This window comes from Balaenoptera musculus, chromosome 10 (genome assembly GCF_009873245.2).
Source record: "Balaenoptera musculus isolate JJ_BM4_2016_0621 chromosome 10, mBalMus1.pri.v3, whole genome shotgun sequence".
NCBI classification, from domain to species: Eukaryota; Metazoa; Chordata; class Mammalia; order Artiodactyla; family Balaenopteridae; genus Balaenoptera; species Balaenoptera musculus.
Genome location: NC_045794.1, coordinates 11,261,198 through 11,279,913, shown reverse-complemented (window position 1 = coordinate 11,279,913; position 18,716 = coordinate 11,261,198). Strand labels below are relative to the sequence as shown.

The 18,716-nt window shown below is 41.5% G+C and overlaps 1 protein-coding gene across 1 annotated transcript in view; it reads left to right on the top strand.

Moving 5' to 3' along the window:
* GRIN2B (glutamate ionotropic receptor NMDA type subunit 2B) overlaps positions 1–18,716 on the top strand; it is a 413,562-nt gene that overhangs the window by 110,414 nt on the left and 284,432 nt on the right. The window contains exon 2 of the mRNA XM_036866294.1: positions 11,131–11,559. Within this exon, the coding sequence (XP_036722189.1) occupies positions 11,149–11,559 (411 nt within the window). The 5' untranslated portion in view covers positions 11,131–11,148. The remainder of the gene's footprint in view (positions 1–11,130; positions 11,560–18,716) is intronic.

Sequence of the window (18,716 nt, the reverse complement as noted above, 5' to 3'; positions counted from 1 at the left end):
CCTGATAACCAGCCAGCTCAAATGGTGTGGCTTTTGTTCCCTATTGACTCTGGCCTTGCTACCATGCTCTCCTTGAGGTCTTTTATGGCCTCAGGGTCTTGCTTTAAACCTAGGCTTTGAGTGAAGGCTGAATCATGTTTGGGTACCATGCTTCAGCATCTTACAACTTAGAGACCAGGGGAAAGAGGTCTAATTTGTACACATATGTATATCACCAGTATAGGCATTGATTTACCCACATATGTACATGTGCAAATGAACACTCAGATACATAGACAATTATCAGCTAACAACACTGACCTAAGAATGACCCTGTAGAATATCAAGAAGTTGGGAATGGTATTGATGTTTATGGTATTTCCCCTCATGTTGTAACCCTTGGGAGTGAAGGACCTAGACCGGTGCCTTCATTTATGTGTCAATGGAGATAGAGAGAATCAACTTATTATTGACATTCTTAGGTACTTATTTATTGGTTCATTCATTAGTGTCATCACCAGACATTTATTGAGCACCTACCATATGCCAGACACTCTGCTAAGTACTGGACGTAGATAAGGACGACACGTTATCCTTGACTTCACTTCATTAGGGTTTGCTAGAAAAGCTATCTTATTAGCCAAGCTAGTGAGAATTGGGTTCTCCCTTCCTATATTCCATGCAGGAAGAATCACTATTAGTAAGTGAAGATATGGGTTCCAAAGATAAGAAATGAATGTTTTTATGTAGTTGAAGTTATCATGTTACTTTGCACAAAATTTGGTGGCTGTTTGGTGGCTGGTGGGAGATGGGGGAATAGGTTCTACTGCTGGGTGGTTCTAGGATTTAAAATCTATTTTAGGGCCTTCCCTGGTGGTCCAGTGGTTAAGATTCCGTGCTCCCAATGCAGGGTGCCCGGGTTCGATCCCTGGTCAGGGAACTAGATCCTACATGCCGCAACTAAGACCCGGCGCAGCCAAATAAATAAATAAATATTTAAAAAAATGAAACAAAACACTAAAAGCTTTAAAAAAAATAAAATCTATTTTAAATATTGTTTATATTGGATATCAGGTTGTTACTTGTAGACTAGCTTTTAAAAACAACCTGTGTCTAAGGTCGGTAGAAATTGTACTAAAGCTGGAGAGAGGGGTGGGAGGGAAGGAGTCTTTGACTTCTTTCTAAGTAATTCAAGGCAAAAGAAGCTCCTTATCTGTCTCTGAACACAGTATATTCATATTCAGTAAATAAATATCAGGTACATGCTATTTGCTAGATGCTTTCAAGTAAATTGTTTAATATTCACAACAACTCTGTGATGTGAGGATAATCACCCCCACTTTGTAATGAAGAAAATGAAGTCCAGGTAATTTTAGTTACTGCCTCCCCTCCATCTAAGGGGAGTAAGTGTCAAAGCCAAGTGTCAATTCTAGATCTTTTGACGTCTAGTTCCTTGCTTTCTCCCCTGTATCATAATATCCTTCTAACTAATATTGTATTATTTTTGCAGTTTCAATATATTCATCACTATTCCTGCTTCTGTGTTAGTACTTAGCTTGTTAATCTCCTGATCTCCCAGACAGGGTTAGGCAGCCTCCTATGGAGCACTGGGCATGCTCTTTTCTAAGTCATCACATCGTACCGTAATTTCCTGTTTATTTCGTTGTCTTGGACACTAGACTAAAGGCTCCTTGTGGACTGTATTCCATTCAGTGTTGGATCCCATCTCCTAGCACATTCTCTGGCACATGGAAAGCATTTAACAAACGTTTGTCCAATGAGTGAATCTTCACAATTATCCTGTGAAAACTGTTACTATCTCACGTTTTACAGATGAGGGGGCTGAGGGTCAGAGAGGTCAAGAAACTGATCTAAGATCACATAGCAAGTTAAGAGTAAATGTAAAACATGTTCTCAACTCCAGAGTTTTGCTATCTCCACCACAACGCAGCACAATTATTATTGCTGTTGCAGAACAGGCTTGGTAGAGGGTTGCAGTGGCTTGGGATATACTTAGGCAGTAGAGTAGATCATATGGGGGACTTGGAAATGGCCCCCCTCAACACCCCAATTTTAAATCTATTTTAACGCAGGCTGTTTATCTGCAGCTCAGAACACCAGTGTGTTCTGGGTGGATGCGTATGGTCTGGTGGTCCCTGTCCCATCCCTGGCTCACCGTTACCCTCCCAATATCATCCTTTGACCTCCTTCCCAGGTGACATTTTTCCTGCTCCCCTGTTCCCATGATTCTCTTTTTATCATCCATCACCCATTTTTACTCCTCATCCCCCTTCTTAATAGTCAGTGACAAGCCAATAATTTTTATTAACACTTGAAAATGCTACTTTGCTGTTAAACCAATACATGCAATTGCCCTAATCTGCTGCCAAATGGTGATAATCAGAATCAGGTTTCAAACGGTTTGGATTTCAGCAGGGCTGCCTACACTGTCCTTGGAGGCATATAAATTAATTATAATTAAGAACCGTGTGCAGATGTTAGAAGAGAAATTTTGGTGTCTGCTCTTGCAGAATACTGAAGGAAAAAAAAAAACCATCAGTGGCTGTTGCTGATGAGAGTACAGATAATCATCTACGTTTGTATTACAGATTTCTATGAAAATGCATACATGTAAAGTGATTTATGATCCTTTATTAGTTATCTGTTCAATTCTTGTGTCAAGAAATTGGGTGACAGTAGAAGTGATACTTCTGCTTTGTGCATACAGTGGGAAAAAATAGGTCAGATAGAAAAGCCAGGATTTAGCTCCTGGAAGTGGTGCAGAACAAGGTGGTAGGTTGTAGAACAAGGCTCAGGTGGTAGGTCTGCTTGGACTGAGTGAGAACAAGAAGGCTCTTAGGTAACGGAAGTCCTAGGAAAGCAAATTCCTCTGCCAAGGAATTCAGTGGCACATTGGCCCTTTGCAGTGATGAGGCCATCTTCTCATAGGGTCTAGGGGACTGGTGGTCTTTGGAAAGGCATCCTTACTTGCTTTATGTAGGAGGACTTGATGGAACCATCTGCTGGGTCAAAGGTTTAGGTAATTTTTTCCTGTATCTTTTCCCTCTCTCCCATCTATCCTGCTCTTCCCTGATCGAGTACTTTCCCAGAAATGACTTAACTAAGGCTCTGAGTTCTTTGATTGTCTATTTACATTATTTGTTGTGGCTATGGTATGTTGAAATGGATTTAGGATTAGCTCTGCACAGGAGTATATTTAGATAAGTTAAATCCCCCGACAGGACCAAGGAGAGCGGTTTATTGCCATGTCAGTCACTACATTAAAAATGGATTCGGCATGTTTATAGGATGTCCAGGTAGACTTTTCTTTTGTCACTGGTTTCATAGGCACATAGTCCCAGACCCCAAACCCCAAACCCCAGACTACCAGGCTTTCTTACCTTGTTCCTTTTGAAGAAAGAGCAGGGGCAAGGGAGCTCAGAAGCTCTAAAAGAGTTTGGATGATGATAACAGTATGAAAAGAGGAGAATAACGATGCAGAGAGAAGTTTTAGGTTCTAAGTCCACTAATATTAAAGATAGGTGCCTTTTATATGTTATTCTTACAGATTTAGATGAAGTTTAGATGTGTTTAGCAGACCCTAAATGCTTCTGGAGGATTGAAATTGGGTTTCCAAATGCCCTGAATACATAGATGGCATTGTGTTTCTTTTGCTAGAAATAGATACTAGTCTTGTACTTCAGAATGGCATTGGATAGTAGATGTTTGACATCTGGTATACTCCTACTTTCTGCTTCAGATGATTGGTGAACACATTTATTACCTAAGCTAAGCATTCGGACTCAAAAAAACACCTCTTTGGTTCAACATTTGCTCTGCCTCTATAAATTTGAATTTAGAAAGTATGACTTAAAACCTGAAATTGACTTGGAACTTAAACGTTTTAAAAAATGTGTTAATTAAAAAATTTTTATTTTGGATCTGTTTTGCAGAGTTAAGTTATTCATACTTCTCTGTTCAAGGCACACTTTCATTACTGGTTCAGATAAAGATGTCTTGTTTAATTAACTTGTTCTCCATGTACCTTTATTCTTCTATATATCTTTTAGAGTAAGATAATAAAATTCCTTTAAAAATCCTGCTGTTATTTTGATAGGAATTGCCTTCAAGTTATGGATTAATTTGGGAGAAAATAGAACTTTTGAAAATATTATGTCATCTCCTCCATGAATTGGTCTATGATTACATTGTTCAGGACTTCTTTCATATCCTTTAATAGAGTTTCAAATTTTCTCTGCAGAGGTCTTGTGCATTTTTTGCCAATTCCTAAATAATTTATAGTTGTTTTTGTTATTATGACTATTATATTTTCTGGTTGGTTAAAAAGAGCTATTGATTTTTTATAAGAGTATTATTTATCTAGCAATCTCATTCTACCCATATTAATATTAATAGTTTTAAAATTCTGTTGGACTTTCTGTTTAGATAACCATATTATCTTCATATACTGCTATTATTTTCTCTTTCCTTCCCATCCTTAAAACTTTTGTTTTCTTGCCTTATTTTATTTACCAGAATCTCCAGGAGCAGTGATAGCACTAACTCACTGTCAAAAAAAATCTGATTAAGAGTTTTTGGTATATACTCTTACCAGGTAGACTGGTGATCTCCTTCATTTCCTGTCATCAGACAGTTAAAAAAATATTCGAACATTTATATCATAAATAGGTGTTGCCCTTAATCAAATGTGTTTTCTTCATTTTTTTTTTTTTGAGATATTCATGTAACTATCTTGTTTGGTCCATTAATGTGGTGAATTATTTTGATTTATATTCTGATATTAAACCGTCCTTGCATTCCTTATATAAACCACACTTGAATATTATTATTATTATTAAAATATACTATTTGTTTTGGTTAGCTAGTATTTTGTTTAGGATTTTTTTGCCTTTAGGTTCATAAGTGAAAGGGACCTATGATAATCTTTTCTTGTACTGTAATTATCTGGATTTAGAATTAAACTTTTCTTGTTTTTCTGTTTTGTTCAACTTGTGTGAACAAGGCTCATTTCCTCCATGTGTACCTGTTTTACTTCCTTTTATTTTGGCAAAGATGGGGTGGGGTGGTGGGGTGGTTTTGGTGGATTAGGATTGGGGGCCTTTGATAACCATTTTATTTTCTTTAATGGTTATTATTATATTCAAATTTTCCATATTCTTTTGAAACTTTTTGCTTTTTAAAATTAGATATTTATACATTAAATTTAAAAGCAACTAACTTTCATAATATTCTTTAATTATTTTAAAATTTCTACTGTATATGTTGTTATTGTCCCTTTTTCATCATCAGTTTCATTTGCATTTTCTCTTTTGTTTCCTTGATTGGTCTTGTCAGAATTTTGTCTAGTGTAGTCTTTCAAAGGTTCAACTTTTGATTTTGTTTTTTTCTTTTCTTTGCTTTTTGTTTCATTAATTCCTGCCCTTATCTTTATTATTCAATTCCTTCTTAAGGTTGACTCTGTTCATTGTTCAATAAGTGAAAATTTAATTACAATTCATTTTTTTATTTTCTTATTTTCTTACAAGTGAATTTAAAGGTATAGGTTTCTCTCTAAACCATTTCATTTATGCTCTAGAAATTTTGGTATTTAATATTTTCATTGTCATTCTAAATCAAAGGATTTTTCAGTTTCTGTTATGATTTCCTCCTTAACGTTAGTGTTATTTAATATTAAGTTTTTAAAAAGTTTTGGATGTGTGATATGTTTAGCTACCTTTAAAATTTTATTTGTAAATTTAATCACATTACAGAAAAATGGCAATCATTTCATATGATTCTTTGGAAGTTGTTGAAGCACTTTCATAGAGTTAATATTTTCCATGTGCTTATAAAGAATATATATTCTCTGTTGTATATGTTGCTAGATATTTGAAATAGTTCAAGCTTATTACTCATGCTTTGTTTTGTTTGTTTTTTGATCATTTATGTCATTGTTTATATTTTCTCTGTTGGATTTATCTGTTACTCCCCAGGGTAATTTTAGTTATTGCTTTATACACATCAAGCCTGTATTTTTAGATTCATGTATATTCATGATTATAGTATCTTCTTGGAACTGGTATGTGACATCTCTCATTGTCGCTTTTGATGTTTTCACCTTGAATTTTATTTTGTCTTGATATTAAAATTTTGATGGACATTCTCACATTGCCCTCCAAAAAGGTTATACTCATTTGTATTTCACTTGACTTATACTGTATAGACTCCTTTTCCCCCCAGATTCTCCTGTGTGACAAATTTTAAGGCCTGTGCATCCTAACTTTCTGTCTTTATTAGTAGCTTGGGAAACTGGACCTGATGCATAGCTCTGGCACTTCTGATCTTCATTTTATTCACTGCCTATCATATTCTAATCACAGTCGCCTTAATTAGGTCACTTGAAACAGCGTCCTGACTCCATTAAGGATGGTGCTTGGAAAATTTGACTTAATCATCTATTAAATCACATTTTATCCTTCTTTTTGGGGTTGCCCCAGGATTCAGTTTTCTCTGAGAACAGGATTGGCCCAGCTTCTCACTCAAATATGTCTTCCCTTGGAGCCTTCTGTGGGCAAAGTGTCTCCTGGTTCCTGTTAGTTACCCTGCACTGGTGGTAGGCATGAACACAAGCTACTGCGGTCTTCTGCTTGCTGTAAATCTAAGGGCCACTCAACTCAAGCCTCAAGGAGGCAGAGGATCAGGAGGTGAACAGTTGACGCTCTAATCCTGATGCTTTGTTTTTGGTTCTGCTTGTGAACCCTTGTGTCTGAATTTACAGCATGATTTGGGGGTGCCGAGTTCCACTGATCCCCATTACTGCCCCTGGCCTGAATTACTCTTGAATTCTGCTGCACTTGACTGATAAGCTGTCAGTGGAGTTTGCTGCTCCCCTGAGGCCATTATGCAACATCTTCTTCAGGGAGTTAGAACATCAGGGAACTCATATCTCTTGCCACCCGCCCCACCCCCCAATCCCCATCCCCATCCCCACCTCCACCTCCACCCTCCCCTGCTGTGAAGTTCCTCTCAACATTCTTCTCAGACTGTCTGCCATTCTCTCCCCGCCCACCTCCCACATGCTGACCTGGTGCGTTCATAAATAGCTAGGCTCCTTGAACAACTTCTGTAGAAGCTTAAAGGTAACATCCTTTGCATCTCTAGAGATTTTATATTCTTCAAAGCACTTCCAGCTGCATATTATCATTTGATCCTCACATAAAACTCTCTCAGGTATTTAGGTTAGGTATATTATCCGGATTTCACCGATGAGGAAATAGACACAGTGATGAGGACTTGCCTACCCTCAGGTACTTAGCTACTGTGGAACTGGTATTAGAACACAGTTTGGTTTTGGTTAGTGAATTTGTTTATTCATTCATTAACTCACACACTCATACTGAGAGGCAGTAGAATGCAAAGAGCAAGGGTTTCGGCGACAAACTTTGGTTTGAAACTTGATGCCAAATTATTAGCTGTGTGATCTTGGTCGTGCACTTAGCTAGCCTCTCTCTCAGAAAATCAGTTTCTTGATTTGTAATATGGGGAAAATTATATCATGTTTATATGTGATTTAACAATCCATGAAAAATAGTGTCTGGCATATGGTAGGTTATAGGTAAAATGTTACTATAAATACATAATATATAAAATAGGTTACTAGTGTAGGTAAAAATGGCCAAACATTGACAAGTTTATTACGGTAGAAGCTCAGCGGCTACCATTTATTGAGTCCTTCCTTATTGTATGTATCCAAGGCCCTGCTAGGCCCCAAGAATTGCAAATACAAGTGAGGCAAGGTTTGCTTGTGTGTCTGTGTCTTCTACTAGACTGTGGTCCTGGAGGGTAGAACCTGTCTGCGTTATATCCCTGACACCAAGAACAATGTCTGCTAGGGAGTGGGTGCTTAATAAAAGTGCTTAATAAAAGTGGGTGCTTTCTGAACTGAAAAGGTCCCTGCCCACCAGGAGATGACCAGCAGTGAAGACAGGCAGATACATAATCATATGCTCTAATAAACTGTTATGGGTATTTAGATAGACACACACAGGCCATGACAAGAGCCCAAGGGAAACGGTGCTCAGTTCTACTGGAGGAGGGGGCACTGCAGTGCACAGGAGGGGACACAGCTTCATAAAGCAGGTGCCTGAAGACTGACGTGGTCTGTTGGGTGGAAGGGAGCACCACCAATTAGCTTATCTTGGACTACAAGCTTTCTCTCGACTAACCCCCTTCTAAGGTGTGAAATTGAGTTTGTATTCACAGCACTTCTTTGTTTGTCTCAAAGTCCCTCTGCTACTGGTATCTCCCATAATGTATTGCTTCGTAAAGTGCTTTGCTCTATCCTGAGTATAAAAAGAGACACTCAGTAAAACCAGAGTCTATTCTTCGAGTGTCACAACTAGCCATCGCATAACAAAGTAGACTATATTGTGTAAGAAGAAATAGAGGAATGTAAGAGATATTTTAAGAGACCCAATAAAACATCAGAGTGGGAGAGTGTAGACTGCATTAAAGTCAGTAAACAGTCATGGCAGAGTGGACCACTTTTCAATGTGAAGGGAACCTGATTTAGTGACTGATGACTGTACGATTCGAATCCCACTGGAATGAAGTTAGCTGCTACTTTTGCCAAATTCTAAATCTTTTGGTTCCCCTTGAGAACCGGTCCTTGAAATTTAACAGATTATTTTTGTTAGTATTTTGCCAATAGCTCTTTGAGGTGCTGAAGCCATCCGTCTTCCTCAGTATCCAGCGCTGCTGGACTCGGTATAGTGCTGCTGGCTTAGAGCCCTGGGAGGAGGAATTCGGGCTCCGGCTGCCCTGCTCGACTGGGGACAGTTCATCACACGGGTTGCCAGGGCTGTGTAGTCATCCCCCTGTCTCCACAGAGACTCAAAGCCGAGGAAGCTGTCAGGAGTAAACTTTGTTCAGATGTGAACCACTGAGCTGCTCGTCTTACTTGCGAGAGGGAGACAAGGCCGTTGTCACAGGGCTCCTTCTTGGCAGTGTGGAAGGATGACTACAACAGCAGGGCTTCCAAAATGTTTTCTGCCAAGAACTGGATTGGATTTCTGCTTCCTCAGCCGCAAAATGTCCCCAGCATTTTAGCCCCAAATCATCAGTGCCCTTTGCCGTCAGTCTGCTCAACCTGGACACTTTCTTATCTTTCTTTGCTCACCACCCTCATCATTATTGTTTGCTTTTTGCTAGCTAAACTCTCAAAGCTTTTTGATTCCTAATATCTTACCTTTTTTTTCCCAGACAAGCAGGAGATAGGAAGCAACATTATCATCCTTGATTACATTCTCTCCCTTTGGAGAAGAATGAAAATCCCTGGTTTTTGGTTTGGGGTGCCGTTTATAGACTATTTCCTTGGAGTATAAAAATGCTATGTGTATTTTATTTTTTAAAAAATTTAATTTATTTAGTTTTGGCTGCGTTGGGTCTTCGTTGCCGCGTGTGGGCTTTCTCTCTTGTTGCAGCGAGCTGGGGCTACTCTTCGTTGGCGGTGCACGGGTTTCTCATTGCGGTGGCTTCTCTTATTGCGGAGCACGGGCTCTAGGTGCGCGGGCTTCAGTAGTTGTGGCACGCGAGCCCAGTAGTTGAGGTGCGTGGGCTCTAGGGCACGTGGGGCTTCAGTAGTTGTGGCGCACGGGCTTAGTTGCTCCGCGGCACGTGGGATCTTCCCAGACCAGGGCTGGAACCTGTGTCCCCTGCATTGGCAGGTGGATTCTTAACCACTGCGCCACCAGGGAAGTCCCAAAAACGCTATGTGTATTTTGTATTGGCATGTATTAGCATGCTGGTGTTGTAATATCATTGACCTTGGCAACATTACGTAACTGTTTTGAACTTCAGTTTCTCCATTTGAGAAATGGGGATAAAATGACTAATTTATAGGGTTTCTAGGAGGACTAAAGAGATTGCAGAGGAGGAAATGCCTAGTACGGTACCTAACACATACCAGATGTACAATAAATGATTATTTAAAACAAATCAATACAATCTAAGCAGGACCAGTTCTATTTCAGTAAGGGGAGCTCTTGGAGAATGGTGAGACATGAAAAGAGAAATGACCAAGCTTTGTAGAGAGTTGTGTCCTCAGTCTGGTGCAGAGTATAAGACTTAGGGGCACATGTGGAAGTAAAGAGGCAGGAGTTTGTGGTAAAAGGTAGAAAGTGGTGAACTGCATGCAAACGTGAAGTCAGTCATTTCAGAAAGGTCACTATGTCAGTAATTTAATAGCATTTGTCCAAATCACCATACTTTGATGCATAAACAAATGGGAATAAAACTATTCCTCGTAATAACTGATGATGTAAGAGGCAATGTGATGTAAGGCAGATTGGCCTGAAAGCCAGAAGATCTGGACTCGTGTTCATTTCACTTAATTGGCTCATGGTCTCGGACTTCTTAGCTTTTCTGAGTCTTCCCTTCAACCTCCATAAAATGGTGGTAATAATGCTTTTCTTATTTCCCCCCTGCTGGTTTATTGTCAGGATGGGAGATGTTTTTAAAAGTACTGCCCAAACAACATATGGGTTGTTTTTGATTTAGTAGTAAGAGCCGGATGGGTTGCTGAAGAATTTTCAGGCTCTTGTCCTGTTTGAGGTGAATACAAAGTAAAGGCAGCAAGAATGGGGGCTCATGTATCTGTAACTTCCTGTATCCGGCTCTTCCAGACCATGTTTTGTAGGTAACCTCTGCTGAGCCCATTTTGCTGCTCACTTTGCCTGGCCTTTGCCATCCCTTGGCCCCAGAGCAGTTCAAGGATGGGTTGTGACAGGAGTACCGGGGATCTCGCAGCAACAGCTGGACACGCTCTTGGAGACTCCTGTGTTCGTGCGCTTGGTGTGACTGCCTGGACCACTTACATCCTCTTTCCATTGTTTGTCCCTGTCTGTTTGCTGCTGATGGCTATAGCAGTAGCATCTTTTAGCGTCTTGCTCAAGGATTTCTGACGCTTCTGAAAGTTTTTTCTCCTCACTCTGCTACGCAAACACAAGAGATAAGAAACTAGGCTAGAAGATAGAAGCTGGGTTTGATGATCAGTAAAAGGAGATAAGTTCCTTGACTTGCAGTATCCAGCCTCTTCCCAGACAGTCATGCAGTGTGGGTTGTAATGTAACCATTCTCTCTTTGTGTTTCCAGGGAGTCGACGAGTTGAAGATGAAGCCCAGAGCGGAGTGCTGTTCCCCCAAGTTCTGGCTGGTGCTGGCTGTCCTGGCCGTGTCAGGCAGCAGAGCTCGTTCTCAGAAGAGCCCGCCCAGCATTGGCATTGCCGTCATCCTCGTGGGCACTTCAGACGAGGTAGCCATCAAGGATGCCCACGAGAAAGATGATTTCCACCATCTCTCGGTGGTGCCCCGTGTGGAGCTGGTAGCCATGAATGAGACGGACCCAAAGAGCATCATAACCCGCATCTGTGATCTCATGTCTGACCGGAAGGTCCAGGGGGTGGTGTTTGCTGACGACACAGACCAGGAAGCCATCGCCCAGATCCTTGACTTCATTTCAGCCCAGACTCTCACCCCCATCCTGGGTATCCACGGGGGCTCCTCGATGATAATGGCAGACAAGGTAAAAGGGGGCCGTGGTGAGAAGAGCCTGGGGGGTGGTATGTACTGAGAACTAAATGATGCATTTGCTTGAATGCCAAACTCGATTATGAAAGATGGAGGTAACCAGATGGTAACCAGAGGTAACCAGAATGCACTGAGTGAATGGCTAGACCAGGAGCTAGCCTAATGCTTTGGAGTTGAAAGGGAGGGGAAGATGCTGGTATCTAGAAGCTCCTTTTGTTTGGAACAGGTCTGTGTGTCCATTTGTTTGTAAATGGATTCACTGAAATGACTAAAAGATGTTGAAGGTTGTAGCTCAGTGATACAGTTTCTTCAAATACGTGTATGAATACCTCCTTCAAAACTTTAGAAAAGGTGTGCTCTATTCTTCCTTGATAATACATGTTCTCCCCCCATACCAGTTTCAAGCATATAAAAAGCAAGATTCCCTGAGGCAGATAATTTGTCTCCTTGAAGATTCAGATGTCCTAGAGAAGTACTTCTTGCTAAGGTGTCCAGGCTCAACACGCATCCCATCTGCACATGTGAACGGATTTTAATCCATAGAACCAGTTGCAGCTGTGTTTTCTCCAGGCTTAGATTTGAAGGCAGTGGTTCTTAACCTTGACTGCACATTGGAATCACCTGAAGAGCTTTCAGCACAACCAATGCCTGGGTCCCACCCCCAGAGGTTCTGGAGCACAGCCTAGGCTTTAGGAGTTTTAAAAGCTCCGCAGGTGATTCTTGTGTGCAGTTAAGGCTGAGAACCACTGCTTTCAGGCCCCAAATAAATCATAGTCTCTCCTACATTAATATTAGATTGTCACATGACAAAGTAATTATCATGTGACATCGATGCTTATTCTCTGACTGCAGGAAAAAGTGTTTTGTTTGTAGTTATGTTTTGTTTTTACATTTTTCACTTATTCGGTTATTTTTCCTTGCTTTGTACAATGATTATTGCTTATTGCTTAAGTGCAGTACTTTTCATATACATATTGTCTTTGCAGTCATTCATATCTTAGAATGATTCATTTCACAAATGCAATATTTGTTTTGCATCACTTTGGGTTTCTTAAATTGTTTCTACTTTTGCATTGTCATCTTATACTTCTTAATGTCACTTTCAAAACCGCCTTCAGTGTTGTACTGAAAAGACGTGCTGTGGGCTTAATGATGTTTGCAAACACCTCAAAACCTAGCACAGACGCCACAAGCGCGCTACTTGGCCAGTTGAGAACCACCAGGCCACAGGGCTTAACGGAGTAAAATAAGCCTGCGTGATCACTATCGCCATCTGTCGGCAGCAGGCAGAGATGACTCATGTCTGTTCAGGAGCTTCCTTTGTTCAGTCTAGGAAAAGTCAAGTGGAGAGTACTAAGTGGAGGAACTTCACGCTTTCAGCAGCATATGAGAAGGCTGTTGTCCCATTCGCATGGGTAAAGGCACAGGTAAGGATGTTAGAAAAAATGCTGCCCTGAGGAGCCCATGCTAAGGGAAGTGGGATAAACTTGAATAGAATGGAAAATATAGGTGGACTATGGCAAAACCTAATGAGTTTTTGCTTCAGGTAGATTTTTTTAAACATCATTGCCCTTAGCAAAGTATATTATATTTTAGCAGTGGTATTTTGAGGGCACAATTTGCATGGAAAGAATGCCAAGATGGAGGAGCCCAGTTTTTGAATCATAAATAAGTGCAAACTTACCTTGAGAGCAAGTCAGGTGAAAATGATTGATTGATTGATTGATATAGCGTCTATGGACTCCTGCGCAGCCTGTTATTTCAGGCTCACCCCTCCCCCCATCCCAGTGTAAAAGGTTGTTGGCTAAACTGGTTGGTTGCTTCTCTGTTGTGTCTCTTACAAATGCATAATAACAATATAATAATATGAAGAATGACGCAGACCACGTGGAGAGACTGGGCTCTTTTGTTCAGTGATGTATCCTAGGTGCTTCAGAGGGTTTACCATGTGCTGGGAGCATACTGCTTTGCCTGCACTATCTTCGTTAATACTCTTAACAGCCCAGTGAGCTAAGTGGTATTACTTATCTCCATTTAGCAGATGGGGAAGCTGAGGCTCAGAAAGGTGAAATAACATCCCAAGTTATGCTGCTAGGAAGTGGCGTCCAGGACCGGTTGCTGGCTCCACAGACCATGTGCTTGATTGCCTCTCAAGCAAATGGAGAGGCGGGTTAAGGTCTCTCATACCTTCCTCTTCTTTACTTTCTCCTCTGTTACGTAGCACTGTGGTGAATGTTATCTGCCTAAAAGTGATGCATCACTTGATTCATTATGGCAATACCGGAATCTGACTAGAGGAGAGGATTAATGAGCTGTGAAATGGTGGAGGCTTAGGTGTAGCCTAATTCTGTAGGGGACCCCTTGACTGCCAGTTCCAGGGGTCAAATGGAGGATGGAAGCCAGTGAGGGGGATTTTTCCGGGTCATTGTAACGAGATCCCCCTCTGATCTCCTCCCCCTTCCCCCTCCCCCCACTGCAACCACACCCCAATATCCCATCTTATCTTTTTCTCTCTCCATCAAAAAAAGGAGGTAGGCAATGATTGTTAGGCACTTTGCTAAAATGGCCTAAATAATATCTAACTGACTTTGGACCTGAAAAGAAGAGTTACTGAAAGGTAGGTAGAAAGAGGAGAAAGAAGAAAGAAGCAAGCAGGAGGTCCTGGTGCCACAGAAGCGGGGGGGTGGGAGGCCTGGATGGGTGGGGGGCGGCTGCAGGGGCCAGGTCGGGCAGCAGGAGGATCTGCCCTCCCGACCTCCGGGGTCCAGAGGGCAGCAGCACTGAGGTGCCGGGCAGCTGTGCAGAGGGACGTTCACAGGCCTAAAGGACCAGCTGGAAGGCAAATAAAGAGTCCCCCAGAAATCAGAGAAATAAGCTTTGGGGGCAAGTTTCAAAAATAAAACACCTCAAATTCTAAGGCCAGCTTTTTTATTTTTTGATAGAAGTTATTTTTAGTACCATGACGGTATTTTACCAACATAGAATGGGGACACAGAGTGTGACAACTCTGAATCAACTACGGGGCAATAGGACAACACGTTTGAAAGCAGAACTAATGCAGAAAATCTAAGAAATACAGCTTTGCTGTGTTTAAGGCATAGTCTTGAAGGTATAGTCGCCACCTGAAGGATGGTGAATAAACCTTCCATTTTGCTTCCTCCTTCTACGAGATAGGTAATTGCCACTCGGTTTTGATTCAATTGTTTTTTGTTTGTTTGTTTCAAATAAAACTTATTAAGTATCCTTGTGGAGGATTGGTTTACAGGGAGGAAATTCCTGATTCAAGGAGTTCGTGATGGAAGAAAGGTAGCACAGTTAGTTGCAGAGACTTTTTGGCAAAAGTAGGGAGACATAGTTCAGCATCTGATCAAATAGATTACGCTCACTTTTTTGCATATGCTAATTAATCAGTACAAACATTAATTAGTCTTCACTTTCCCATTGAGGAAATGCACCTTGTGCCATGGCAGAAAGAAACATGGGAGCTGATAGAGCAGAGCTGTTCTAAGCTCAGAATTCGGACTCAGAGCAGTTTTAACCATCATTTCCTAGATGTGGGGATCTGGACAACTTACCAAACCACTTATGCTAAACCTTGGTTTTCTTGTCTGTACCATGGGGATAATCATATATCCATTATAGGGTTGTTGAAGATTAAATGAAGTAATACAGAGCAGGTGCTTCACTAAGTGTCCAGCACAGCATTCAGTAGGCTGAGCTGAAGGTTGTATGGAGCAGTTTGAAGAAAAGGAGAAGGCTTCATGATACAGGAGAAGCATGGAAATGAAATAGAATCACAGCCAAATATAGAGGCACTTCAGAACTGGAGACCAACCAAGAAGGGAGGTCAGGTGAAAACCAGGGGAAGGGCTCTGAACTGTGGTGGGAGCTTTGGTCTTGTCCCACCAGGGAGGCCGAGGCTCATTGGTGGCATAGCCGCTCCAGGGCCAAAAAAGGGCACATTCAGTTAAGGAAGAACTCGAACAAGGAAAGAACTGCTCGCGCTTGTTGCAGAAGACCGTTTAGAACAGTAACGGGGCCCATTGAAAAATGTATGAGGTGATTTTTGGCAGTTCCCCACCGAGTATTAAGAGTCTATTTTATTTTGCCTTGTTATAATTGCTTTTATTCTTCCTGAGATCCTGGATTAGGATGCCCGTCAGAATCCAAATGATGAACTAAAGTGAGACATACTTTCATTTCTTTCCTGGAGGTTTCTCTGCTGATTTGCTGAAATCTTTCTTGGGTTTTCAGATTTTAGCTCAGAGAGGTTAAGTAACTAATCCAAGATATTACAGCTTACGAGCAATGGGACTGGATTCAGATCCCAGAAGTACCTATTTTGAAGCCTGTGCTTTCTATTTATGCAATTCTGCCCCACAAAGCACTGCTCTAAGAATTGTAAGTCCTGTGTTTCAGTCTCCATTCTCAGGAGCTTTGGAAATTTAGGCAAACAAATCACTTCAGCTGCATGATACTCGGTTTCTAGTTTATAAGTGTTAAATTTTGTTTTCTGCCCTACCCACTTTACAACATTTTGAAGATAAAATAAAATAAAATAGAAAAATGCTGGGCAAACAGATACTTTAGGTGAGGTAATTAAAAAGTGGGGATAGGGATTGACAGTCATTGAAAACTATTTTGTCACTAGCATTAGGGCCAATGAAAATGGCTTGGGTAGGTGGTAGGAAGGAATACAGAAAGTGGAAGTTACAGTAGGATCAGGCAAAAGGATGGAAGACCCAAGCTGTAATACTGCAAAAATGGAAGAGAGAAGGTGTGCTGAGTAAAGGGTCAGGGTCTGGAAATAGATCAGAGTGATCTTCACTCTGTTGATCGGAGTGGAGTACAGCAGCTAAGACATGTGTCGTGCTCCTTATCTTGTTCCTCCCTAAAGGACAGGTGAAAATATTCTTATTCTGGCATCTGTTGCTATGATTCTTTCATTTCTAAATTTATTGGTTGAGAATTAATACTTTTACTAGCACTCTAATTTTCTGTGCAGAAAGCCATGTTTTGGAATCCAGCTGGGGCCAGCAGGATGGCCCTTACACTCCTTTGGCCCCATCTTCTCTCACTCTCCCCCTGCCCCCTACTCCCCGCCCGCCGCCCCGACACCTAATGGCAATATGTTTGGAGAGAGTAGTTGAGCCAGCAGTGGAGTGTGACCCTGTAAATAGTCTAACTGCCTTCCGTCTGCTCACGTGGGTTTCCATAGCCAACATAATCTTGAAACCAAGATGGCCATGCTATTCATACCCCACTTTATGCTTCTTCCCAAATTTGGGGTGACTGAGTTTTTTTTAACCTTGCTTCTTAGTTGTTTGTGATATGGTGTTTCTTGGGACAGCATACTTCAAGAGCAAACTGTGGTGTTAGAATATTTTTTGGTGATGAGCAGAGTTAAGTCATAGAGGTGGGAGAGGCAAGACAGTAACAAAGCTGCTATCATATGCCAACGCTGTGCCAGGCATGATGTTAGTGAGCATTTTAATCCTTAAGCAGTCCTGTGAGACGAGTAGCATTATTTCATTTGATGGGGAAAATAAATCAGAGAGAGTTTATGTATCGTGGCCAAAGTCACATAGCTAGAAACGTAGTGGGCCTGAGTTCTGAGTCTTTTTTTTTAAGTTTTTCCTCTGACTTTAAAACTTCCAGTCCCCACACTGAGGAAGTCAGAAAAAAGCCAGGATAGAATCATCTGGGGACCTGGGGGTCCGTTACTCCTCTCCCGTTTTTCCTACTTCCTTGAACTATACTTTGGGGGAAGGCGAGTGGGCAGTTCTCCCTAAGACACCATAGACGTTGCGGTGGTTCTGCCTTCAAACCTGTGTGGATTCCAGGACTATCCACCTGCATCTCGTTGGCCAGCGCATCCGCTCTTTTCCAGTTGGAGCTGGGATTTGCTTTCAAGAGACCGGCCACTTGAAGTCCAGGTGCAGTTTTAATGCCTGGAAAAACTGAGGCTCCAGAAATCGCTTTAGGCATTCACAGAAATTAAGGTGCTTGTTGCTAGAAAGTAACGCGTGAGCCATCACTTCTCACGCGGCTGGCAGGAGGTGATGGTGTGTCTGTGGCAGGAAGGAGGTGACATCACGTGGAGGGAAGGCGGGCTGTGTCGCCCGGAGGCTCAGGCTCTGCGCATTCCCAGTCATGTGACTGTAGCTGTGTTCCTTAAACACTCTTAGCCTCCGGTTTTCCATTTGTAAAATGGGGACAGAAATAACACCTGGCTCTTAGTGGGTTTTACCAAGCCTTCTGAAGCAGCGTGCCCAGTGCTTGGTAAACAGTAGGGCCTCAGTATACGTCTGCCTTGTGTTTTCCTACACCAGACCTTACCTAAATCATTTGAAGAAAATGGGATTCGACTGTTTTCCCATGAACCCAAAGAGAGGAGCTTGGGATGTCAGTGCCCTTCGTTTTAAGCCTGGTGGCTCAGCTGCAGCTCTGTGGGTTCCACCTCTGCGGCCACGCAGTTACTGACTGTGCCCCGATCAGGACATACCACGATTTTCAAAGCAGAGACATACAGTGATTTCAATAAACTGATACACATAGGATGTAAGCAATGAAGATAAGCCAAGAAGGTTAAAAAAGAAAGCAGAGCAGAATTAAATAGTCTTTGGATCCAGGGTTACTCATCGATTTGTCAGTGTTGATATAAAAGAAAAAGTGAGCAATGAGATGAGGGGAATATTAAAAGTACTAGGTAGGAAGTAGTAATATGTTATAGACATAGGAAGGCACTTAATTTACTAAATGTCATCAGCCAGTTTTTAATCTTTTTAATTTTCTTGGCCTCACCGTGCGGCTTGCAGGATCTTAGTTCCCCGACCAGGGATTGAACCCGCACCCTCGGCAATGAGAGCGTGGAGTCCTAACCACTGGACCGCCAGGGAATTCCCTCACCAGCCAGTTTTTAATAGATTACACTGATATTGCTGAAAAACTCCTTGGATTCTGATTTATACACCAAGAATGTATTTTCATTCCCCTTTCTGAGACTTGTGTGATTCTATCTTTTTGCCTCATTCTTAGGCTTTATATCTATATTTTATTCAACATTTTATATATGTACATATTTTAATTAATTTTTATTGGAGTATAGTTGCTTTACAATGTCGTGTTAGCTTCTACTGCACAGCAAAATGA